We start from the raw sequence: 26,533 nt of genomic DNA, 5'->3' as shown, positions 1-26,533 counted from the left end.
AATATAATGTGCTTGATTCACTCAAATCTAGTGAAGTCTGCTTCAGTAAGCACTGCAGATCCATGTATTCCAGACTGCCATCCCTTCTGAGCAGTTTGCTGTTTCCAATGGATACAAATGCTGATATTTATATTCAGGATCACAACCAATGGACAACTGAAGCCTCAAGTACAAAAATATCTTTTGCAAAGCCACTGCATCACAATGACTGTAGCACATAAATTCCCAAGTCCAAAAAAGTTACCACCTAGACACTACTTCAGTTGTAGAACACATCATCTACTTGCCTTGCTCCATAATTTGGTTCTGTAGAGTTAAGCCAGCAAACGCTACCCTGAGAAATGGATTAAACCACTGAAACATTTCATGTCTCCATGTAAGCTGTGTGTTCCCTCCTGCTAAACCATCTAATGGCACTGAGGGGGTAGCTGGCCTGTCTTGGCACAGCTCTGCACCGCTGCCAACTGCTCCATCCCGACCTGAGACACCGCGCTTTGCCGTGGGCAGCAGCGGCTCTGTGTGGATATTCCAGCCCCCCCTGCCTAAACTGTGGGGCTGTGAGATCCCCTGTGTAACCCAGAAAACAGCCAGGGTGCTGGACTCGCCTGTCCCTCTCCTCTCCCGTGGGCTGTGCCTCAGGACACATCCACAGGACAAATTCTTCTTTCGCTGCCATAAATAACAGTTAAACCACAACTCACCTTGTCAAATGAGTCATTCCACAGTTTATTATTGCTATTCAGGAAGCAGGCCTAAATTACAAGAGTGAAAGAAATACTATGGTTGCTCTAAATCGAGTCTCCACTTGGGTCCTTAGCCAATTTTTCTTAAGTTTTAGAGCACAGACCAGTCTCCAGAGCACCTACCGCTCCTTTTTATGAGCACGGTGGACTGGCAGCAGGAGGAAGGGACAAGCTTAGCAGCAGCAATTACAGCTGCATCTCAGGCCCCCACAGAAATGAGCTACGCTGGTTGCTGTCTTGCCATCTGTTTTGAACATAACTACCATCCTGCGGGGAACTGCGATCTCTAGTTTGGGGAATTTTGTTCTAAAGAAACCAAGGACCTGTCCAGTCCACAAGCATTTGGTTGTGGACCACAAATCACAAGCAGAGTTATGCAGGACACACCGTGCAGAAGCTGCTGTACTCCCGCAGCTGCTCTACGGCGAAGTTAAATGCTCTTGGGAAAACAACACAAACTGACATGACTTAGAATGAAGTCTGAAACTTACTGCCTACATTAACTCTATCATTAATGTATTAAAACAGAGAGAAAGGCAATAATTGACTTTTTCATTAATATTCCTAATCAGGACCGTGCAGCAAAGATGGAAACACAGCCGGTTCTACTAATTTTAGAACATTTCTATTAGGGGATTTAGCGCTGCAGCTGATTTAGGTGGAGTAATAAAATATCTTTCCAATTTTGAAATGAAAGAGATGGATTCAGTTATATCTGGCCATCTTTCCTTAACATGTTGGACTAAATCACTTTTATTTGGGTCTTTTAAGATTACATTTGTCCCCTTAAGATTCAGCCTTTTCAATACCATCCTTTGCTAGGATCATTAGTTTATTTTAAATGAAATGTAAACCCCACGTTTTAATTAACTGAAGATATTAAGGAGCCTAAGTCCCATTTTTACATGAATATAGGTGTTAGCTCATATGAAATGGTAAAACTCCAGGTCTGGTCTCTACATTCTGCCTTTGTACAACCATCTTGCCACCTTCAACTAGCAGATAATTCTTCCTAATTTCCCAGCCTAATAATACATGCTATTGTTATACCCTGTTAAGCAGCTGTTCTACTCTTCCCCAATCACAGCTGTGTTTCACTGGTGTACAAAGCAATTATCAAACATTTGATGCATCACACGGCTGCTGAGAAGCTCAAACAGAACTTCATCGCAAGGATTCTGGGGCTGAAATGGTTTACTATGGTTCTACACCACCTAGGAAATGTGCTCTTGCAAAAGAATAGCTTTTTGCTTCTTGTCTGCTGGTGAACAAACAGCATCTTACTATGCAGAAGAAGTGAATTACCAGATTCTCTGATTTGCAGGAACAGCCCCATAAAACTACATAAAAGCTTCAGATGGATTTTCTAGCTTCGTTCAAATCCAAAGGACAGATTTTGGCTTTCTCTCACTCTGTTTTCTCCTCTATTTTCCCCATCTTGGTTTTCTTGCCTGCTGCTCCAAATACTCTGCCACCAAATGGCTACAGAACTAGTAGGAGTAAGAAGCTGTTGTTTTAAAGAGGAAATACATGGAATGGGAGAATCCAGTGCAGTAAAGCATTGAGTTTTATTGGAGGCTCATAATGTGAATCTATGTCTCATCCATTTGAACAGAAAGTTACTGAACTTTAGAAAAGACAATTATTCACAGACAATAGATGAGAGTTTCAGGGATCTCTTTAAAAACTAGCGCTTTTTTGGTTTACAAAGCCAGGAAACTCACACATACACTGTCCAAACGCAGTCACACCTTTGGGCAGCCAGAGCCAGGGCTTGGTACTGTGCCTTCAGCTTGCTTCAGCAAATGCCATGCTTCCCTTAAAACATCTTCCTGCTCCTCATAAAACATCGGTTTGGCAACAGAAAGGCTCTCCACTGGAGTTTTACGAGACTTTTTTATTAATGGAATAATAATTCTTTCTACCATTATTTAACCAGGCTGTCATTTTTAGGTTTTCACAGAAATCTTAGCCTGAAAGAGGTGCAACACCCCAGTTTCCAAGGGCCGTGGACTCCTGCGGGCCACGCTGAGACCCCAGCCTTCTACTGCACCAACACATGCACATTTGGTTAAGCTGTGCTGATTACCTCTCGCTGCATCCCTCATTACCCTCCTTACTCATTCCACCGTCACTTCTTACCACATGCAAATGAGCACAGGAAGGCACAGAAACAAACAGTGTGTATTTATATACTCTACACTTAAATGCCACAAACTGTCCCTTCCCAGGTGCTATGCAACTTCCTACGGATTTGCACCCTCTGCCCCGTCCCCCATGCTCAAGGTATAAAAAGCCCAACTGTATAATCTCCATTTCTTTATGAAAACAAGTTAAGAAGGTGGGGAAAAATAATTAGAACATTTCTATTTGAAGGCAAAAGGAACAAGTCCCTCCATATGTTTTAGGCAAAAATCCCACACCACACAAAAAGCAAACAAATGAAAATTGCTAAATAGTTTTGCAAATACAGTAGTAGCTATTAAAACAGCATTGCACACAAAATTGATAAATAAGCATATTTCAGGGGCTGGATCAGAGACCGATGTCCTGCTCATTGGAAATATTCCTTCACTAGCTAGAAACTTTGTTTTGTTACTATAGTTACACTCACTACAAGTGGCCCTGACTAAGGCATGAGGTATTTGTTATATAAAACCCCGACGCAACTGCAGCCTTAAACTTCAGAAAGTACCAGCTCTGCACTCAGTCCTGCTTGCAAATTCTATTCCAAGCCCAACCTCAAAATGCTTTCACGCTGATTAGGGCGCACTCTTGAGCAACAGTTTGATGGCACTATTTAAGTGCTGAAAACATAATCAACATTGTTCATGCTATACACTAAAACTGTGAAGGAATTTAGATGGTCTGTGCGCTGAACAAGATGAGCAGTGACTTCCTCCCCAGACAATTATATGCCGCTACCAGTGGCTCTTCATGTACAAGAAATACTGGCAATCTACTTTAATAACATTTGCTGAGAGGCCATTGAAGTTGATGGAAAAAATGCTTCTAGCCAGTTAGCAAAGCACTAGGTAGAAAACACACATCCCACGGCACTGTGATTTTTGTTTTGTTACATTATCAGCTTAGCTTGATAAAGTTTACAATCAGTAAGAAAAAAATGTGGCCTTTAATGTGTCCTGGTTCCACAGAATTTTTTTCTCATTCTTCTGGGGGATATTTTCAGCCAGACAAACTGCTATTATGCATTATCTTGGAAAAGTGGCTTATGAGATCCCCAGTGAAAGCAGGGAGATGACAGGACCTCACTTTTTAAGGTAGTCATCTGATGCAGATACTCCAGTACTATGTGCCAGTACGATTCAGGCCATCTGCACCATCCTCAGCTGTATTTTTTTCCCCTACTTGGGTAGGGTAAAACCACGTGGCTTTCCTTCAGCTTGAAATCTGGGCAGTAAGCTTTTTCTTAAAAGGTCAACAGCCCTAACAGACCCTGTTCACGGGCCATGATAAGCACTTACAGGTGCTGAGGTCAGAAAATACATCCGTTCGTACACTTGTTTTCCTGCAGTAAGCATCGCTCAGGTTGGGGCCAGGCCAATGACCAGGGCCTTTTCTACTACAGCACCGATACAAAGCTCTTTAGTTAACTTCTGAAATGGCAGATGTAGCCATTTATGCTACTTAAGCTTAGAGCAATTTGAAAGCTACAGAAAACTGGAAGGGCAACTCTCTCTTTTTCCCTTCCTCCCTCCGTGCTGACACCCCGTGCTATTCTTAGCATGCAGAAATCAGTGGTGTTAATTTTGGAGTTCACACATTGCAGGAAGCATTTAGAATTTATTCATTCATTTGTGAGAACCTGTATATGGCTTTGTCCCTAGTAACAGAGCAACACTTTATTTTTCTTTAGCTGTGACATTATTTGCAGCCAGTCTTACAGCTTATTACAGCCTCCTAAGTGCTGAAGAGCAAATATGCCCTACCTTGTAAGAAACATGATTTCCTTAAGGTGCTGTTTGGATACAGAATTGCTTCATCGGTTCTTCTCTGTAATAACAGTGCTCACAGTGACACCTAAAACCATAATTTCTGTCTCTCCCATGTCTTGCAACTCATCTCAGACTAATGGCCCAGTCTATGTAGGCAAATAATGTACCTGCTGGAACACATAACTTGTGAGTGCAGCTTCTAGCTTTTTGTGGCACTGCAAGTTTACCCTGTACCATTGCTTATACTCTGTTAAAGTAATTTTTTTTCAGCTATGATATTGCTTACATCCAGAATTTGCAGATTCATGGCACGTATTGCTGTATCTTGTAAAACGAAGACCCTGGCTCTGCCGTGTGCAGAGGCCAATTAGATGAGATCAGAAGTGGATATTGTCATATCTAAAATCCAGTTTTTGCATCAGAAGTTTGCATGAGATCAAGGTGGAGAAATGAGCAAAGTCTAAGTTAATACCTGATGGACATCTGATAAAAAAACCCCACATTGCAAGGATTAGGTATTTTCTGAGCCAGTAAGGCATCTGAAGAAGTTATTTCATTCTTTTAAGACCACTTTGACCTCTAGAATATAAAATATCTGTACTAGAATTCTCTACATGCTTTCAAATATCACAGCTAATGAGCTGAACACAATACCACTGCAGCAGCTTATTTACTGTTCTTCACAATATCATCATAGGGCTTAAACAATAAACCAACATTGCAGAAGTTTAAGAAGCCTTTGTTTCTACATCCCCCAAAAACATAACTGAAACGGTAAGTCAAATCTCCTTTGCTCTCTTCCTTTCTGTTAATATCAGACAACCCTTCTTTAAAACAATGAAGGTTTGATTTGTATGTGTTTTACCTCTGCAAATTTTTTTCAAAAATCATAAGAAACATGATGCGGCTTTGCTCAAAAGCAGTTTTACATATGTGGGACAAAATATGGCTACCAAAACTAAAAATTACACACTGTCTGGGGTGACACAGAGATAAGAGAAATAACACCAAAGACCATGGACTTTCAGATGCAAGTTCTCCTGCCCTGCAAAACCACAGACAGCGCACACCACACACACAGACACGCTTGGACACCGTTACCCTGCAGGATCTCCCTTCCTCTTCCCCACAGAGATCCTGACCTGGACTATGCCCCTGCTATGCAAACCCTTGACATTTGCAGGTGGCCAGGGAAGCAACGGGCAATTGCTGGTTGCCACCGAGAAAGAAGTAACAATCCCACAGTTGCTGGTAGAGCAGGCTTCAGCCCCTATTGTCTTTGAAAATCATTCAGTGTGATGGCTCCAAAAAGTGCGCATATATATATAATTTTTTTTTTTTTTAAAGTGGACTTCAAAATAAAACCCTTTTCCAGTTGGCATTTCCAAACTGACTATGTGCAGCCTCTTGATTAAGAAGTGATATTGTTTATACCCCTGGCAACAAAGCAGACTCCAAACATTTCCATTTGCTTTAACACTAGAACAATAAACAAGAAAATGTACCATCCAGTTTAGTATCAGAAGAAAGTTTTTGACGGAAAGCTAATTTAGCATATTATGCTGACTCCTATATGCAATTGTATAAGAATAAACCTTAATTCACACAAGCACTTTGGATGCAAAAAGATCCCTCCAAACAAACTCCAAATACTCCCGTGCACAGCTGTGAATAAATCTTTCTACAGAACACAGCTACAGCAGCAGATGAGAGAGACCAAGGGAGTCTCTGTGCTCTCCCTCTCAGGAGCCATTCCTTCTGGAGGTGTAAGAAGAGCAGAGATTAAAGCAATCCCGGTTAGATTAGGAATCCCCCAGGGGTGAGATCAGCACAGCTGGCTGGCAGCGGCAGGCACTACCCCAAATGAACACTGGCTCCATGCCGCTTACCACTGCTTTCCTGAGGTGCATTCTACTGGTAGGTTTGTTTTGTAGCACGTAGCAGCACGTAGGACAATCTAAATCTTGGGGACTGCCTTGTTCATTAGCATGAGCTTGGTTTGTGCAGGCCAGGAAAATTTCTGACCTTTTTCACCCCCTGAGTCTTTTGTCTGCTGCCTAGCGCTAGTTACCACCAACGCTTTGCCCACCTTGCTGGCAGTCGCTGCAGCTCGACACATTAGGGCTAGTCGATGCCTTGCCGAAGAGCTGCCGCACAGTTCAAGGCAGACCACAGCGTCCACAAGGCTCAAGAGTGCGACCACAAACAGCTGGGCACTTTGCCTACACAGACCCACATCTTATGGAGACTCCATCAGCAGCAGCCCAAGTTGCTGGGCTGAAGCTGGCCCAGCCGTGTCCCTGCAAGGAGCAGCTCCAGCAGTGCGGACATACCCTTTGCACCTGGTGCTCCCGTGTATGCACCAGCCTAATTTTTGAAGTATCAGACAAAATGACTGTTTTCTGGGACTCGTGAGGTGGGAGGTACAGCTCCCTCCTTCACTCAGTAGCACAGCTCCCTGCAGCTCCCCTGTCCACCTGCAGAAGGACCGACTGGCTGCTTCTCCTCTTCATGACATGGATTGCAGTACAATGCTGTATTCTCAGCTGGGTTCAGAGCCTCACAGTGCTATATACTCCACCAACATGTGAAAGACATTGACCTTGTGCTGAGAAAACACAAGGAAAACTACAGAATCATCTCAAGTAATTACAAATGTTCAGACAGTAGACACAAATGGCCAGATTCCAGGGAAGAAAAATATGTTCAAGAGTCTTTTCACTATGAGTTTCAGCGCAACTGCTTACTTGTAGGATCTTCAGTTGAGGTGCTACTTATCAGCCTCCTGCCACCTCTCCAGCTGACATACATAGTGGAGGTCACTGTGTTCAATTCCTAACGCGCTGGGTCTCCAGCAGCTGGCATTTCCAGCCACAGTGCTGAGAAACACAATTCTACGTCATACTTACATTGTTCTGGGTCAAATTTTCTTTCTGCTAATGAATGCAAAACTTGATTAGACCATGTAGCTCTCCATCCTCATGTTCACCCTTCCTCCTAGAATACAGTCTTATAACAAACTTACTGCTGAACTAGAAAGCTTCAAGCCAAGGTAAAAATGAATAAATCAAAGAGTAAAATGATTCATACTATCTGTTTTGCGTTGTAAAAATGTTGGCGTACCAAGGAATATGTCTGGATGTTTTTAAAGACATATTGGTAACACAGAACTTCCATGTTACGGTCTCTCTCTCTACTATAACATCTCCATTTATCATCTTCTCTCCTTTACTAACAGAGACTAAAATATTAACATGAATACTGACTAATATCAAATAGTATGAATGTGCCTGCTTACATACTTGGTTCTGCAGACACGAATGACAATGGCAACAGAAGTAGCCTTACCATCTAAGATACAATTATTACCACTGTTTCTGAGAGAGCAAAGGGCAAGGGTTTTCCATGTTTTCAGAAGGTAAAAACCACATTCATGGCTGAAAAATTACCATACTCAGTTTCTGTTCCCTGAGAGTTCTTCCGGAAGTCTGAATACTTTCTGCTCCCTCTTCTTTTTGAAGAAGAAAATAATACAAATCAAAACATTTTGTAGCCTTCTCACTGGATAAATAAATACTGCTAGGACTTGATAGTAGAAGTCACTTGAGTCTGAAATTTCCAGCTGGAGATGAAAAGAAACACCCTTTTACTATCAGAGAGAGATGACATGACTGCACTGCAAACTTCTTGGAAAGTCATCTGCTGCAGTGAAAAACAATTTGCTAAGCATAACATCCATAACTCTGTGTTTCAGGACCTGTGTTTTCCAGAAATTATTATCAACAGTAATTCTCAGAAAATGCTAACAAAGCTGATGTTCTTCATTCTGAAAAATAAATTCCCAATCAAAAAATGGGGACTCTTGATCATCCTTGCATTTGAAGCTTTTTACAGGTTTCAGATAATCCAGGAGTGCCTCATAAGAAAAAAACCCAACGTATCTTCCTCTGCTCCTCTGGTGATCAGCTTCTCGGAGCCTCAGGAAACTATTTCAATTATCAGATCTGTATCTTTGACAGCAGTCTTTCCACAGCCTTCACCTTCACAGGATGTACAAAGACCTAAAATAGCCATTTTGTTTCCTCTTTTATCCATGTAATAAGAGACCGTTGAAGGAGTTCTCTGGAAGAAGGTTCTAAACATGTTTTCCAGCAGAAACTTACATCTGAAGCTGCTAATAAAGGGCGGCACCCCACACAGCCCCCTGTAAGTGCATGTAGCCCCAAAGCAGGAAGCCAAAGTTTAGAGCTGGGCTTCCCACACCACCTTTTCCCCTTGGTTCTCTTTTTCATCTCCAGACAGCAAGCACACCTCATGGCCTCCTTCTGATCTCCATGACCCAGGTCTACCTCTGGAATTCACAAAACTGACAGAAACACAGGGATCCCAACAACCAAGTCCCTCCTCACCCTGGATAACCCCCACATACATGTTCTATAGCCAAACTCCAGCCTGCGGGGCTCCTACTAGCCACTTGACTCTGCTGCCCAACTAATAAACACGCTATTTTTCAATGCATTCTGGCATTCAATGTAGACAGTCAGGGCTCCTAAACCCTTCCTTTGAATATAAAGCACAATACTCTGAAGCTGTTCAAAAGAAAATTACACTCGGCAGAGAGAAAAGTGCGTGTTGGGTGGACTAACTCACTGATAAAGCAGGTACATACAGTGCGCTGAAGTGAGCCAGCAGGAACCAAGAAGCCTCCATGTCTCCATCCAGGTGAGAAAGTACTAGCAAGAAGTTAATGGCATAAGACAAATGCAAGCAGAGGAACATAAAATGGACACTCTGCTGTTTCAAAAAGCAGCAGTGCTGAACGGTCAGAGTTTACGCTACTCAGGCCTGACCCAAAGAAACACAAATTTTGAGAGATGGACAAGTAACTCAGCCAGTTATTACTACCACAAAGTGGTTTGCCGGTTTCGTTTTCCTCTGGCTCATCAGTGGTCACTAAGCCTTAAATGTTATGTCAAAAACAAGCTAGCAGCCCCACCAAACACTCAGCAGGAACACCTGCAAAATCTGAGCTTGAAGTGTCAAACACAGAGTTACTGACATTCCCTAATGGAACTTCCCACTTTTAGACAAATAAATTGCTCTGAAGAACAGAACCTGTGAGTGGTAACCATCTCATCTCAAATCGGCCATGCTATTCTTGCATTTTGGAATTGATTCCTAAATTCCTGAAGTGAAGCCTATGCCTTTGCAGAACTTGTGTTACCTCTCCAGTGCCCAAACCAGCATCTCGCAGCACTGCTGCTCAGTACGAGGATCTTGAACAAATGGAGGCAGTAGCCATTTACTCAGGTGGCAGTAAAAAACAAATTATTATGGAATAAAACTGATTTTTCATCCAGAGGAAAGACTAGAACCATTGCCACTGAGGTTGGAAAACCATATGGCTGTTCCTTCTTTTCATACCATAAAAAAAAAAAAAAAAAAAGTCTGGAGCAGGTTTCCTCTCTAAACTCTGTTTAAACTGCTTTTATTCATATTCTGAACCCCGTGCTATGAAAGAATGGAATTCTCCCCAGGCATCACTCAATCCATCCACATAATTTTAAGACAAATGGATATGTACACTAACACAAACCCACTCCTGGCATAAACAGACACAAACATGTTGGGAGACACTTCTTCCCGCTGTGTTAAGATGGTGGATAGGAGGTGATCATGCTCATCTGCTGAATTTTTGTCTTAGATCAGACTGTAATCCTTAGAAAGGGGTTTGAACCTGCCAAAATGGGAATCAGATTTTGAATGTCATAACTCAATAATTCATTCTGTTTCCCCATCATCCTGGGAAAAGAAGAAATAAAAAAAAAACAAAAACCACACAACCTAAAAAAGTGAAAATAAATCCAAACGAGAAAAACACCCTTAGTTCTATTTCTAAAATTATTTTAGCTTTAAGTATCTGTGTTATCATTAATAAGAGTCAGGAGACAAGCTTAAAGCTTCCTCTTCATATATTTGGCATACAAATACTCAACATTATTACCAGTTCCACAGAGTATAGTGCTGATTATTGCAATATATCACCAAGATTTTTTTAGGCTGATTTTATAAAAACAACAAGGGATCATAACATGCCAACAAAAGCAAACATTCATGGTTACTACAGAAAAAACCCAGAACAACCCTTCTAACTCTGCCTAATACATCTCTTTTAAGTGAACCACAGAAGCCTAATATACGTTTTGTATTCTTGTAGCACAACACTGCCATATCATCCAAGTATCTACTTCCATTTTTTATCATGTTATATTATTGTCTGGGGCATCAATACAAAGATAAAAACATTTGTGGGTCATTCTCATAATTCAGAGTATAAACACACCACTACAAGAATTCAACTTACAAAAGCTCCACCCTTGAAAGTTTTGAATATCCTATTTATAAAAGTTGTCCAGCATGACGAAATGCTACAGCCAAAATCTTAATCCCTGTTTTAGATCCTCAGACCTCGTACCCTTGAGGAATTCAGCAAACAAAGCATTATTCTGAGAATTTTAACAGGTTGTTTTACCACCAGGCCTGCTTACCAGATGTACCAGAAGGCTTCCTTGTCTCTTGCTTAATGATGAACTGAAATTATATGAACAGGCTGACCTGATTCTCTAAAACCATACTTCCAAAGCTAAGTGAGGTCACCACCACTTTCATGACAAAAGTGGTAAAACCATTCTAGAGCATACACAATCATATTACCTGGGGGTGAGGTAGGAGGTACAACTATCCTGACATGAAAACTGTAATATAGACTAGGCATAACACAAAGGTTTGCAAACCATCAGCTGAGACACAACAGATTCCTTATTCCCTATGAAGATATGGAAAAGAAAACAGTTCTACTTTATGGTTGTCGACAATACTATAGTATTCCACTAGTGCCCATAAAGATCGTGCTCAGAGAAACCATGAGCTGTTTATTTTCACCATAAAAGAAACAGCCTGACAAGTAATGGGAAAAAAAAAATTCAAACTGGAAATGCCAGTGTAATCATGCATTTTGAGATCCTAATTTTACATTGGGTTTTTTTCTGTAGCAACTGGAAGCACCTGGTAAACAACGTTGCTTATATACCACAGAACAGCTCTCCCAACAGTAAGTCTGCACCAGACTATGACAAATAATTCTTGTCAGATGATTACTTCACAGGTCTTCAGTAAAATCAGTAATTAAGGACATCTGCTGTCAGTAAACCACTTCTAACCTAGAAGAGGACTTTGTATTTTGAGGGCTGGTTGTAACAAAAAAAGTTTTCTGCTAAAACAACACCAAGATGACACACACAATGCAAAAATTTGCTTCCTTTTTTGTTGACAGTCTCCAAGATACACATTTATTATTTCTTGGCCTTCCAAGCTTTTTTTTTTTTTCCCCCACTACATTTGCAATAATTACTTTCGTGACAGCAAATATCTGGGTAAAAAAAAGCATCTGCATGTGACCGCTACACTGCTCTGAAACACAAACCCACCTGCTACTTTGTGAGCTCTTACGTGTAAAATCACAGTGCTTCCCAGAAGTTCTCTCTTATTTCTCTTTAAAACCAGTTTTGAGACTCTGAAAGCAACAGAATAGTGACTTATAGTTTAGGAAGAGAAGGAATATTAGCAGATATTCATTTAAAAGCAATACGACTCCTGTGCCAGATGCAGAACTGCTACGGATATAAAGACATGATCATTTAACAAAACATTCACCATCACATTAGGCAGCAATTAGAAGCTGTTGTACGTTATGTCAGAAGAACGTATTGTTCTCACTTAATGGGGGGCTGTCTAGGAGACAAAAAACAACAGAATAGGTTTTGATAAGCAGTCTAGGAACAATTATAAAGCAATACAGTGTCCATAAAATTGATATTCTATTTCCAACCTCAGGCTAGGTACGGCCCTTAATATTTTTCCAGTGCTGGGAGCTAACCAATTAGAGCTAAAAGATGGCCAGAGAGCAAAACAGATGCTGCAAGTGGGCAAGTCAGAAGGACAAAGTCAATTTTACACAAACAAAACAGGAAGGAGGAACTATTAACAGCTGAAGATAAAGGACTGTGTCAGCTTCGCTCTGCAGTGGGTTCTGCCGGCAGCCAGACCAACAGGACTTCTGCACCAAACATTTTGTGAGGCTTGAATACAGGATTAACAAATGGAAATACTTACTTTCTAATGAAACGATGCATTATATTAAGAAGATCACCTGGAGGGGGCAAGAGGGGCTGTCATTGATACTATTTATTGCAGGTAAAAGATCTATCCCTGAGACAAGCCAGGAGAGATAATTGCAGCAAGTTCCAGGTAGAACGCTGCCCACAAGGCTGGAAAAAGGCTGGAAAAAAACTGGAGGAATCCACCTTAAGATCAGCATCATCAACCTGGAGGGGAGATGCCTGTTGCTAACAAGAGTCTTCCATCCCAGTTATGCTGGAGATAGTGCTTTGAAATATATACCAAAACCAGCTGTTGGTACTGATTTTATTAACTTATTTTAAAAGCATACCAACATCAACAGGACATAAGACCACTAAGTTTTATCCTGGGCAGTCTGCCTCCAAAAGAGTCAGCAATTTTTCAGGTATATTTCTATCTTTTAGAGTCATGGCAAGGCAGCAGATTTCTTCTGGTTGACTCCATCTTGCACCATGTCCAACATAGCTAGCTCCCATTCCTCCTCTCTCCAGTCTTCCTCTGTTTTTGCTTGACAGTACATCCAAGCACTCAAATTTATTCACTGACTAATGTAATACGTTCATTACTATATGCCACCCTTCAAGCCAAAGTGATACTCCTAAGTTCATTTTCCTGAGCAATTTTGTGGCTTTGGATATCCAGCTGTTCTTCAACATTCTTCTCCAGCAGCTTGATCCAAAACACTCCAGTTCATCTCTCACTGTATTTGGTGTCTAGCTTTTTTATCCCTCCTCCCTATGCACCATACCGAGCACTGAAATGTGAAGTAAATGTTTAAACACTTCAGTAAGGAGCACTTCTAAACTTATGTGGGTCAGCATTATGGGGCTCATGCAAAAGGTTGTTGTATATTAGCTGAGCAATGCAGTATTTTTTTTCCAATGGCTTCAACCACTAACCAACTACATGACGTCCTGAATGATTCCTTCTTTGAAATATATAATGAAAGAATTTAACATGAAAATAAAAAAGCAGGAAAAAAACTCAATTACATACAGTCAGAGACCAATGAAAAGTATGACACATCTGGAGTTTGGGCCAGCTAAGACCTTGATTTTCTATGTATTATTCTTTCTTTTATTTAGGACATATACGTTCAGGTAATGCTTACGATTTTTGCTATCTACAGAGCCCTAAGGTTCCTTAATGCATGTTTCATCTTCTTTTCCTGCTACATGCTTCCCAAAAGAGTTGTCATTAGGAAGGGAGCCCCCAGGCACCACATTACACAGTTGCCTGGTTCGTATCAATGTGAATTGGCAAAAATAATCAACCACTTTTAAATACAGCCTTAAAATCATGCAGCTGAACTTGCCTGTACTATTTACATGAAGTATCCTGGAGTCATTCCATGTAGTAGTAAAATTTACTACCATTTTTCTATAAGGCAATAACTGGAGATACACAATAGCATCAGTCTTTCTCCCTTCAAAGAGGTTTCACAACACAGTAAAGCCCTCCTAGCATAAACTGTACTTTAGACCTCTAGAAAGTCTGGAACAGCTTCAGATTTGGTACAAACTATAGATGTATTCTGTTACTCTTCTTACTTTCCCCCTTCATTGGACTCCTGTTGTCCTCTTTCTTCAGAAACGCTTTTGTTTGATTTTTTTTTTTTTTTTTTTCCTCTCTCTCACTTGCAACTCTGATACTCTTTCTCCATTCCCTCACTCGTTAGTTATTTGCTGGCTGGTTTAGAGAAAGACCCACACTGCAACAGGCTGGTCACAGCGGCAGAGGCAAGAAGCCAGCTTCCACTCCTGCATCCCAACTGTTACGTACCACGCTGTGTGTACCACGCAAAGAGGGGTTCTTCCAAGAGCACAAACTCTGTGTCTAGGAGTAAGCATGAACTTGTGGCTTTCAATACCAATATCATTTCTACCAGAAACAACCTATTCTGCTACTCCTTGCAAGGTCTTTCTGCACATGAAGACTTTCACTGATAGAAGCATAGGTGATAATATTCTTTCCTGCCTTGGGGAAATCAGATTACCAGAGAGCATAAAGGAAACCACCCAGCAGCCCTCCAAGATACTTTGCACACCATGTTTTCTTCGTCTTGTCCTCCCCTGAACCATAAATTCTTAGTAAGTGCCGGAGGAAAGATCAGGACTTGACGGACCAGTTGGTTGATCTGACATGGCAAATACTCTCTTCCTCACATAAACAATTAGTTTCTTCTTCCTCTTCCACCTCTGTCTTATCTATCATTGAGTGTTTGTAGTCCTCAACAAACGTCTGACCTTTGAGTGTTTTGAATGTACAACATGAGTTTGTCTGCTATGATTATTACTTTCAAACCCCAAAACACAATTTAGCAACCACTGGAGTATCTCCTGTTGCAATTACACTCATGTTCACACTTGGAAGAGATGTTGGCAGCATTTTAAGAATTCTTCCGTTACTAATTTTCACTTTGTTCTCAAACATGTGCACTGACAGTCTTAGCTCCTCACATCCACAAAGTGAGTAACCTCAAAAACACAGGCAGCACAGCTATTTTAAATGGCAACATGCAGCTTACAAGGAAAAATATTACATGCTGACACAGCACCATAGTTCTAAAAGATCCTGTAGCGTTCAAGCTCACATTTAGATAGCCTCCATCTCACTTGTGAAACTTGCTTTGCTCTGGTTTAGACAACATCCCTCTTGGCTGCTGGACTACACCTGTGGAAGAGGCTCCCTCTCTCCCCTGCGAAAGTAGGTTGTCTAAAGACAATGCTGCATGAGTTTGAAACATCAGTTAAATACAGGCAATTCTGAATGGAAGCTGGTTTTCCAGTAAGGCAACAGTATTTTCTGCAGTTTGGCTGAGAAATTCAGCTAGTCTGATCACCAGAAGTATTAGAGTAGCTTTAATTTTTGCACAGAACAGACAAATTCATTGTTTTGAAAGGTCATGACAGTAAATCACAAGGAATTCAATTTGTCTCCCTCAGATGGATGAGGGACTGAGTCAAACATAGAACAGTGGAAAGCTTTGGCTCCAAGAAGTCTGTGCTGCTTCAAACCTGCTCTTAGGCAGCCAAGCCATCCGTTCAGCCACACATTATTACAGCTTGTGATTTTCAACTGATCTTTTCCCTCAGCTGTGCCATTACAGCAAATTGTGTCACATTCGGGCATCAAAAGAATGGTCAATACATGAAGAATGTTTGTCTTCAACGAGGAAATTCACCCAATATAAAATTATTTGTGATATATACAGACGTCATCATAGTTATCTCACACTCATTTCTCCACGTGTAAAGTGACATACAAAAAAGTACAAGGAGATAGATGGGACAAGATACCATCAGCACAATCCAGAAAGACAAATACTGGAAAAGCAAGCAAGCACAATGATTAGTTTTAAAAACAGGAAGACCACAAAGGCAGAAAATCAAAAGAATACCCCGATACTCACATGTTTTAACCTCCCAGTACACCCAGGAGGAGAGCGTCACACCAGTAGCACACTTGATTTAATAGGCTCCTTGTGTATAACTGAGAACAACAGAGCTAACAAGCAGATCATTCCTGACTGGATGTATCGCATCAGGTAATAACTCTTACCTAAAGCTTTCCGGGTATTCAACAACAGCCATGTTGATAACATCCAGTGCATGCTGATAGTGCTTCTGAGCTGAAAAGAGGAGGGCCAGCAGATGAAGTGAATTCATGTCATCTTTGCACAGCTGCAGTGCTTCCTGAAGATGTTCTATAGCATCAGAAATCTGGGAGCAGATGGGGGTAGAAATAAAGAGAGAACACATTTCTTCTTCAGTCCTACATTATAACCAATAAGTAAGAATAAACACAGTCATAAGAAATTCTGAAGAATAGGCACCTACGAGAAAGACTTCCACTATCTGAACAATTTGACAAAATTAACATACTGCAGTTTAAAAAAAAAAAAAAAAAAAAGATACATTCTAGAGAAAAGAGTCTGCAGCATTACTAAATCACTGCTTATAAACAGGAGCAGCAGACCTGATCCAATCAACCCCCCTTTTACTCTGGCACAGTGCTTCTCTCTCTAAACAGATCCATGGCAGAGGCCCAAATCCCAGCTTCATTTTCTAGGATGGGTGGCTGGCTCTTCACCTGAGGGAGATCATTACACATCTCTGCCACATTTTGTCTCTTGGGATGCCTCTACAAGGACTTTCATGACTTGGATCAAGAACATAAAAATTAAGTTTCAATGTTCAAGAGTAAAACAGTCAAGATTCAAAATGCTGCCAGAAAAAAGAAATATCTTTGCAAGAAGTGATGTAAAGAACAGTCCTGACACTCACAGCAGCAGCATGTCATTAGAATCAAGTCTCGCTTGGCAGAAAACTTAACATCTATAATAAATTCATGTATATCACATGTTCTTTCTGATCCAATATCCTATTTTAGGCTATCTTTTCAAAAGGGAACTTCTTAGTAGATTTTCTTTCCATGAGCTACCAGTAAGTTTTATATGGAGGATTTCCTTTAAGATTCTCTAGCAGCTGAAATTACTGTCACTTAAATTATTCCAGATCTGTGTTTGGCCCTGGCAGCCTGCAGAAAACAAAACATACCTTCATATATACCTTCCCTCTCCTTCCCTTAATGGACTGAGAACATAGCTCCTTCTTTCCTGCTATGAGAACTTTCCACCTAGCAAAGCTCTGCAGATGTTCTCCTGCCTTGCCATACCACCAGTGTCCAGTTCCCACCGCCTCCACAGGTCACTCAGGAAAACAGGCAGCACACAACTAAGGAAAGCAGCAATTCCGCTGCCTGCAGGTACAGCAGAAGGTGCTGCTTATCTAGATCCCAAGTGTACTTCTGGGAGCATGGTACATACTCTGTTCATGGGACAACTTCATCCTCGTGTCCAAGTGACGTTTCACTCTTACCGTGCACATACAAGCCAAAGTACTGAGCTACTACTGTGTTACTAGTGATGCCATGAGAGTCTGGACATCAGTGCAACTGCTCTGCAGACATAACCCCAAGCTGGCATCTGGCCCACAGCTTCAAAACTGCTGAACATCCTGGCTGAGATTCAGGTTGGGATATATGACTGAGTGCTCAGCCTTAATGAATTATTGCTTGTCAGTGGAGCTACTTTAACCACATATGTTATTATAGCCTACTGCAAAGGTATACACATTGGCTTAAAACACCCATGTTCCCTCAGCAGCTTACGAGGACACATTTTCTTACAATGTAAAAGCATTAGCAATGACACAACAACTTGGAATGAGGACAACAGGCATGAAACTGTGACGGGCCCAGAGCTGCCCATACATAAAGTTCTTTAGCACCTATAGCAGAAGTATATAAATTTGACTTGCTAAAAGAAAGCTGCTATTAAGACTCTTCTGGCATTCAGGACTAAAAACACCTCGGATTGTTTCTATTCCTCCATCTCAGACCCACACGAGTAGTTACAAAGGAATTCTAAGTTTGGGGAAAAAGAAGTTCATTAGGAGAAAAAGAAAATCCGTAAACCAAACTGGAGAGGACTTTGAGCAACTTGTTCCAGCTGACCCTGCTTTGAGCAGGGACTGAACTGGGTGATGTGTAGAGGTCTCCTCCAAACTCAGATATCCTATTCAAAGACGTGGGAAGGCGATCCTAATTTTCCAGTATGAATCAGACAAAGAATAATACTTGCAACTAGTGTCTTTACTGAGGGACTTTGAAACTGTAAGGATACTTGACCTTACTTGAACGTGACCATGCAAACTAAGTCACTGAAGCTTTGCTTTATATGTACAATGTCTGACGATCACACAACTGCAAGTTCAAACCCCTAACAGAGCTCAGTTTTCAAATGAGTTCTCTGACTTTCTTGCAACATACACAAAACAAACCAATGCAAAAGTCAGTTGTGGCCGCTCCTGCAAACCAGTACCTACAGAACAGGCAGTCACATACTGTTGAAATAGACATAATCCAGAATAATTTTCCCCTGTTCTGTAGCACAGGGCTTGCAATGGTTACATCTCATTTCTGTGCTTCCCTCTAGTACCATCAGAAACACAGGCAATGGCTGTTTTGGGAAGTTAATCATGCTCCCTGACACCCAGTTGTTTAACTTGAGCCCAAAAACATCCCTTAGTGCTGTAACAGCATTGGTTGCCCACACAGTACTGCTGCAGAATTAGAAACAGTGGACAAAACACAGATAAGAAAGAATACCCTTTAATAATATGAAGAGACTCTATTCCTTTATGGGAAGCATTATACAAAACACAGCTAAATTTCTAGGACAATAAAAGCAAGATATTTGGCAGCAGTCAACACAAACTCCTTTTGGAAAGCAGAGAACATCAATCCATTGACAGATACCACAACTTATTTATTTAAGTAACTATGTAATACGAGAAAGATGGATGCTGGCAGCCCAGACAGCACCCTAAAACTTCAGGGCTGTATCAGAGGTAGGCTGCCAGTTTAAATTCCCTACAAGTACTGCACTTTAAAGTAACCCTATTTCAGTTGGACTGCAAGTACAAGTAGGGCCTGCAGTAAGAAGATGCTACCCTTCTCTGATTCATCTTTTTGCTAATAAATATACCACACATGTTCTGCATGGCACACAGGTATATTCAGATCACACTGATTAGGAAGGAAAGACACTGCAGTAAGCCAAAAATAGCATGTTGCAGCACCACCAAAATAATGCCACAATATGGATTACTTAGGCTGCCTCTTACATAACAGGACTTTTTTCAATAATGCTATATGCTTTCTTAAAAACAATGCTGGGATGTTACTGTTGTGGGTATAAAAAGGAAAACAGTATGAGTGTTAAAAATAATTCCCAACAGTAGAATGCACTTGCATATTTAGAATGATAAATGAATCAGGATTTCATAAGAGGAGTTTTCAGGCCTTATAATTTCACATTGGTTGTGACTTATAGTTAATTAACCATTAAAACTATCCTCTCCATCTCTTTTTATAGCACATGGATTATAGAAAGGAGAAAGCTTTATTGACCAGCAAGAGCTTCCATTGAAAACAGACTTGCTACAGTGCACCATAACTTCAGGAAAGCAGGCGCAGGCATATCTCTGAGTTATTACTTAATTCTTACTACAAGCTAGTTTTGATCACCAGAAAAACCCAGGCCAGGACCTAGACAGAAAAGCAGCATGTTGCTGTTCAGCAGAAGAGGCACTAGCTAGTCTGAGTTTGAAACTCAGACCAGAACCATCCACATCCATCAGTCGCTGGAAGAAGCACCACTCGATACCTCCCAAAACAGAGCTCCCTTCCTGGGGTCAAGAACAGATAGCAGTCTCACCTTCTTGAAACCAGAATAAAAACTGTAGAGAAAACAGCTGAAATACTTTCTCTGGTGTCTTAACTGATGTTTATCTTATTTTTACATCCAGACTTTCTAAAAGGCGGTAGGCGTTTTTTTGGATATTGCCACTTGAAACTTCAGGTCTGCTGGCAGCCCACAGATGAAACTGATAAGCAAGACCTCTAATTCTCAGCTGCTGGCCCCTGGCTGTCTTTCCCTCCCTATTTTCATGCTAAGAAAGGTCAAATCAAATCAAGTATTAAAATGGTATGAAACCCCATGTGTTGTTTTTTATGTATCCAATACTGATTTACATGGCATTCAAGGTCAAAAACAACACCAGCACCCAAAACAAGAAGTGAACCAGCACTTAAAATTAACAGGAGTGCTGACTCTCTCAAGTCATTTCCATAGAAACTGGCCTGCTAAAAAACAAGGCAAGGCATTAAAATCACTGAGCTTTAAAATGTTCATTCTATCTTGTTTTTTGCTGATCCAAATGCTGTTACCACAGAAACAGGAGAAGCAGCCGAACCAGCCGCCAGGAGTTGAGAGTTACAAGTCTCAATGGCCGATCAGCTCGGCCGGCTGCCAGTCAGACGCTGCAGGAGAAAACCACCACAGCAAACACTGACCTTGGCCTCACGGCACTTCAGCTTTGGAGGAAAAAACAGATTGAGAGCCTCCTTACAGAAGAGGCTATGTTACTCTGTGTTCTGTTGAAAAATCCACCCTAAAATGCTGTGGGGCTGACCTAGACCCTTGAGAAGTCACAAGAGTCCTCCCAGTGATGCTGGTGGTCTTTAAGACACAGAGGCACACATGCAAACACAAACAACATCATCATCATCTTTCATTTTGGTTGCTGGTGGTTTTCAACTGCCAGCTCTGCGAGAACTTTTTATAACCATTCCACTTCTTGTCACGTCCTCATTGCATGTCAGAGGGAAGCTTATGCTCTTCCATCTCCCCTTTCCCTTGCAATTGGAAATATTTTAAAGAGTCTTCCAAGGAAGATGAATTGTTCCAACTTCGCTTGGCACTCCACCGGTCAGCTGCTTCTCTTGCTTTGTTCCATGAAAATGCCCTCTTATCTATGCAAGCTGATACCTAAATTTTTCAGTGTTGGGTTAAGGTTACCTCATTTAGTGACCTTGACTATGGAAACAAAAAGGTCTATTTGTTGAGAACAACATTTAGGTATTATATTATAACCCACTGTGTAGGAATGGCCTGATTTGTTGGTATTGTAGCATCACCTGATTAAAGCCCTAACTGCGACGTTCAATCATTAATGCAATCTATCAAAAAAAAGGTATCATCTTTCAGTTAATCAGAAAGAGAATATATTAGATACTTTAAATAATTAAGGATATTAAAAATGCATTACCAAATGTTTATCATTAAGTAAACTGGCAGAAGAAGAGTAGGGATATTTTACAGCAGTCTAAAAATAAAGATGTCTCAGGTTATCTCCTCTGTCTCCAAGCATGCATTAAAGATTTATATCTCACTACATGGAGAAGAGCAGAAGCAGCATCGCAGGGGTCAGGCTGACACGACATAACACACTTAGATCACACTTCCGTGGTCGCAGGGGTGACTGTCAGAATATCAAGGATGAAAGTACACAGCTGAGGTAGACAAAAGAGAAAGTGAACATGAGGACAAGAGACTGAATGGGAAGAACAGGAGGGAAGGGAAATGATGAAATGCGACATACAAAACGACACTGTAAAGACAGTCTACAACTGGAGAAAAGGAGAGGGTAGTAAGTTAAAATGCAGTGGACCAATAACAGGGAAAACAACAAAGAACCAATGACCACAAAAATCTTGATTGTATTTTTTAAGGACAGCAGCTGAAAAGCTGTAATTGCAAGAAGCAGAAGAGGCAACAGATCAGATAGCTTCCCAAAGAGGCGAAAGTTGTGAGAGAAAGAAGGGTAGCTGGATATTTTTTAATAAAAGACCTTGAGCAAACTGCATCATAAAGCAGCCAGTGGGCAGATGAGAAAGTTAAATAAGCTATTTTAATTATCCTTTCTTACTGCAGGCTTCCTCACAACACACTGCTCTCATTTTGAAAGGGTTACAAAAGTGACATTATCAAGAGTGTGCTCTCTTGGAACAATTAGTTTGACCTAATGAACATACAGCTCCCCTAATTAGCTCAGGAAAGTAAGAAGGATCCAATTTTTGGGGTCTGTAGTGTAGACTAAGGAGAGACAACTGCAGCAAGCAGAAAGCCTGCCAAAGAACGAAACTATGATGATGAAATTTAAAATCTAGCTGGAGAAGCATTTAAAAAATAGGGGCTGTTCCAACAAAGACTTCAGCTTTTAAACAGAAGGGAGAGAGAAATAAAACACATCCCAATTATAAAAAGAAGGGACAGAAAAATAAAGCACAGCCCATTTTCTTTTTCCCTGAAAGGCAGCGCAGTGTATTTTCTGATCAGCTTCATTTTTATGAGTTAACACCTGCAGCAGCATTCAAATGCCAACTAATCCCACTCGCTGCAGAGCTCCAGCACCCGTCAAAGTCTGATGCCAAATGTGCCCAAGTATGGAATAAACCAACCCATAGCGCTGAGAGCGTGCGATCTGGCGTGATACAGAACCGAGCAGTAACGGGAGAGCCTTTGGAGCGGCCTGCAACAAGACAGCGTGATACCCAGGGAACAGGAATAAATACGCGTCTCTTGCCCCACCCCGACAAAGTAGTTCCAAGTGGGAACAGCACTGCTCACGAGTTAGAGCTGAACGCATGCCCTAGGGAAGGTCATTCCTGTGCTATAGAATTACTATTTAAAAAATAATAATTAAAAAAAAAAATCTTATGCAAACACATTCTGATCGTTATCAATTACAATGTAGGAAGGAAGGAACCCTGTTTAGCAAGTCTGTGTCTTGTTCAGCTGGACTGTCCTTCTCCCACCCTCTCGTGACTCAGTGGCTGACAATTATTGCACATACCTGTCTGACAAGCGCCAGCTGCAGTGACAGGTACAATATGATCTGGTGATCTTCCGGGTCCAAGTCACGTGCTCTTTAAAGGATGATCACACAAGACAAAAAGAAAAGTGACTGTTAGGTTGTATTTTGCAGAACTTCTCTGTCATGAGTCACACACAAGCACAGAACAAAACCCAGTCCTCCCCTACAGAGAACAGCCCAGCAATGGGAGAGCACACCAAAACTAGACAAAAAAGCACATAAACGCTGGCCTGGCTAAGCCAAGCTCACAGGAACAAGTGTGAGAAACACAACTGCCAGGATGTTGTATAACTTACATACTTCTTCTTTAAATGCTAATTAATGTTTTGGAACTTGGATAACTGATATGGAGAAAGCAGCTGTTGACTCATGCCAAACCCGTTAAAGCATTATTTTTACATAATTCACGTGAGGGAGATAGTTGTCCAACTTGTTCCTATATTGCCAATTTTCAAATAACAGGAGAGGGTTAGGTTAGGCAGTAATAATTGTTTCTGCTACTATTGTGACTATGAGCACGTAGAGGACTAAAGATCAGGAGCTCATGATGTGAGCAGACGCTCAAACACAAAACATCCTCCACCCTGCAGCTTCTAGTCTAATCATTGACAGTTGGCTCCAAATTTGGAAAGGGAAGACACCGAGGGAGAAATGAGGGTTTGATGGCAGGAGCTGAGCCTGGACCAAAACCAAGGCCCTTACTTCTCAAGCCTGGACCTCTCCGATATAACCTTCTAGTCCAGAGCAGGCAACAATTTGCACTGCAGTGATCCCTCAACTAGTGAAGGCTGCGGCATCTCCAGAACTAGATGTGTAGGCCCTTCACAGAGACTTGTGCAAGGCAGGGAAGAGGGATGGACAACCAGGGCAGAACTCTCCCTCAGACCATGCTAAGCAGGAAACCGCAGTCTGAGCTTGCCAGCCTGAGGAGAAGCCTTTAGCCAAAGCAACGTGAAGATAGTGTTTTGGGGACCTAACCTAGGAGCAACGGGGGGCACTGGCTCATGACACATTGGCAGCCCAGCCCAGGGACCAGTGGATTATCCCCTCACTGACCCACAGAGCTCGCTCATAGCTCTACAGCACAGGGAAGTCATTTCACATGGGTGAGATAGGGAAGAATAAGGTCCCTCATGGCCAACTGACATTCCTGACCTCTTTTCTGGGCTGTGTTCCAGGACACCAGGGAAGCCTGCACCTGCACTGCCCTGCCCAAAGTGAGGACGATTAATGTCCTTATGAGGGAAAATGACAGGCTGACCAGGCTGGTGGTGCAAAACCCTGCCAAAACTATTCATTTGCTAACAATAAACAAGCAAATAAGCAAACAAACAAAAAAAATAATCACATAATCACTTCGGGAAACAAACCACACACTATTTTAATGGCAGCCACCTCTTAAATGCCATCTTGGCCTGAGAGCAAGAAGCTGTTAGAGTTGACTTTTATAACTAATGGCTCTAGAACTATGATTCTGTTATTCTAGAATTAATTAATTTAATATGGACTGAATATGTCCAGTAACTCTGTAAGTAAAGGTAGCACTCAAGGATTCTGAAGCAATGCCAAAGGCATCAAGGTGCAATTAGTACAGGCAAGTCACTAATTTCTTAAACAAAAACCAAAACAAACCCCCACACAAACAAACAAACAAACAATCCCCAAAACCAAACAACAAGACAACCCAGCTTTGCCCTAAGCTGTTGGAGCAGGGGGAGCCACCGCTTCAGCAGCAGCTCCTGTGAAACCTTCAGTAGCTCCTCCAACAATAAATAACATGGTGTATGTGAGAAAAGATTAACAGTGCTTTTGGAAAGAAACAATGGGCTATTACTTAATTGTTCAGTTACCTCAAAACGTATTAGAAAAATATTTGATCCTAGCTTCCAGCTGAAAAGGTCACTTATAAAGTCACCTACAGGTCAAACCATGGCCTGAGAGATCACACATGTACTTTAAATGCAGGTGAAAAACAAGGAAGAGAAAAATAAAAATTAAGAAACCAAACCCAGGCATTTAGGAAGACACTAGTAACCAGCCTGCTGTCACAACATCTGTGTTGGCTGAAGCTTGAGTCCTTAATGTTTGGCTAGAAACTTGTCTGCTTCCTAGCTAGAGTTAAGATAGGATGAAAACAAGCCACAGACAGTGGGAAAGGTCAAAGGATAAAAATAAATGCCGTTTAAAAGCACTGCAGCACAGCAATTACATCAGAATTGGGCAGTAGTGAAAGTACTACATTGGAGTCCAGGAACTAGTGCAACTTAAAAGTATACTTCTGATCTAAAACCTCACCAAATAAATGGCTTTAAAAATTTTATCTTTCAGATCTTCATAGGGTAAATATCCAGAACTACATTCGTGGTTTCAGCTTACTACACGGCTCTTGCAACCACTGCAAAAACAGTGCAAGACAAACATGCTGAACTCCTTCTTGCTCAGCCAAAGAAAAACTGCTAAGATCCAGTAGTATGTTCAACCTACTACATCTGTCCTTTGAGATACCAGAGATCTCAGATTCTCTTCACTTCTCTAATGTATTTATGGCCACACCAAATCCATAATTAGACATTTCAGCCCAAGACTCAGACCATATAAGCTTCCATTTATTTGCCATTCTACATTTACAATGTTAACTTTCCAAACACCACCTGGTGTATTTTGGGTGGTGTAACTTAGTGGTAACAGGGTCAGGAAGCTCACACCTCACCTCTCTACCACAACAGAACGGACAAAATCGATTTTTAACCCAAGCAGTTTTACTTGAGGAAACTGCAGCTACAGAGGAGTTTAATTCAGACACGCTTTCAGGGCAGAGTCATCAGATCAGACCTCCCCACAAAATACAGTGGTGAACAACAGGTGAGTGGTGACTACTTTGTACCGCTACCTCTGTAGCCCCCTTTTCATATAACAGCTCATATAAACACTCATTAGGGCAGCACCCATCTCCTCCCTGGTAGGTGCAGTGTTGCTAGGTCACCCCATAGCAGCCTACACCCTGATGGTGAAGGCACTTTCCCACCATGAGGTATATAGGAGTTTAAGCCTGCTTCACACAGGAACGGAGACAAAACCAGCTTTCCGTATCTGTCTGCTGGCTTCACGCGAAGAAGCTGCATCTCCCAGCACTGTAAATCTCAATGCAGCCAGTTTAAGGCTCAGGTCATTCCTGTTTAATGGCAGAAGAGGTACTCTTACCTTGGATATTCAACCAGATAACCACTGCATTTAGCCATCACAGGAATGGTTTTGAGAGACTATTGCTGAATCTACTGAACTGTTTTTAAACTTTCAGGCAAGGAAGCCTTACACAGAAGAAAAACAAAACAAAAAAGTAACAACATTAAAC

The 26,533-nt window shown here is 41.4% G+C and overlaps 1 protein-coding gene across 6 annotated transcripts in view; it reads right to left on the bottom strand.

Annotated features, from left to right (window-relative positions):
• Window positions 1-26,533, bottom strand: part of TTC7A (tetratricopeptide repeat domain 7A) — a gene marked incomplete at its 5' end in the record, with an annotated part of 177,232 nt that overhangs the window by 77,332 nt on the left and 73,367 nt on the right. For all 6 annotated transcript variants that reach the window (XR_014183642.1, XR_014183643.1, XM_082048591.1 and 3 more), the window contains 2 exons: window positions 16,460-16,620; window positions 23,161-23,233. Coding sequence is in view for 4 of the 6 variants with exons in the window: in XM_082048591.1 (XP_081904717.1) it covers window positions 16,460-16,620; window positions 23,161-23,233 (234 nt within the window). The remainder of the gene's footprint in view (window positions 1-16,459; window positions 16,621-23,160; window positions 23,234-26,533) is intronic.

Source organism: Streptopelia decaocto, assembly GCF_964273445.1.
Source record: "Streptopelia decaocto genome assembly, chromosome: 3".
Classification (NCBI taxonomy): Eukaryota; Metazoa; Chordata; class Aves; order Columbiformes; family Columbidae; genus Streptopelia; species Streptopelia decaocto.
The sequence above is the reverse complement of the archived record's forward strand: the minus strand, read 5'-3'. Positions and strand labels throughout refer to the sequence as shown.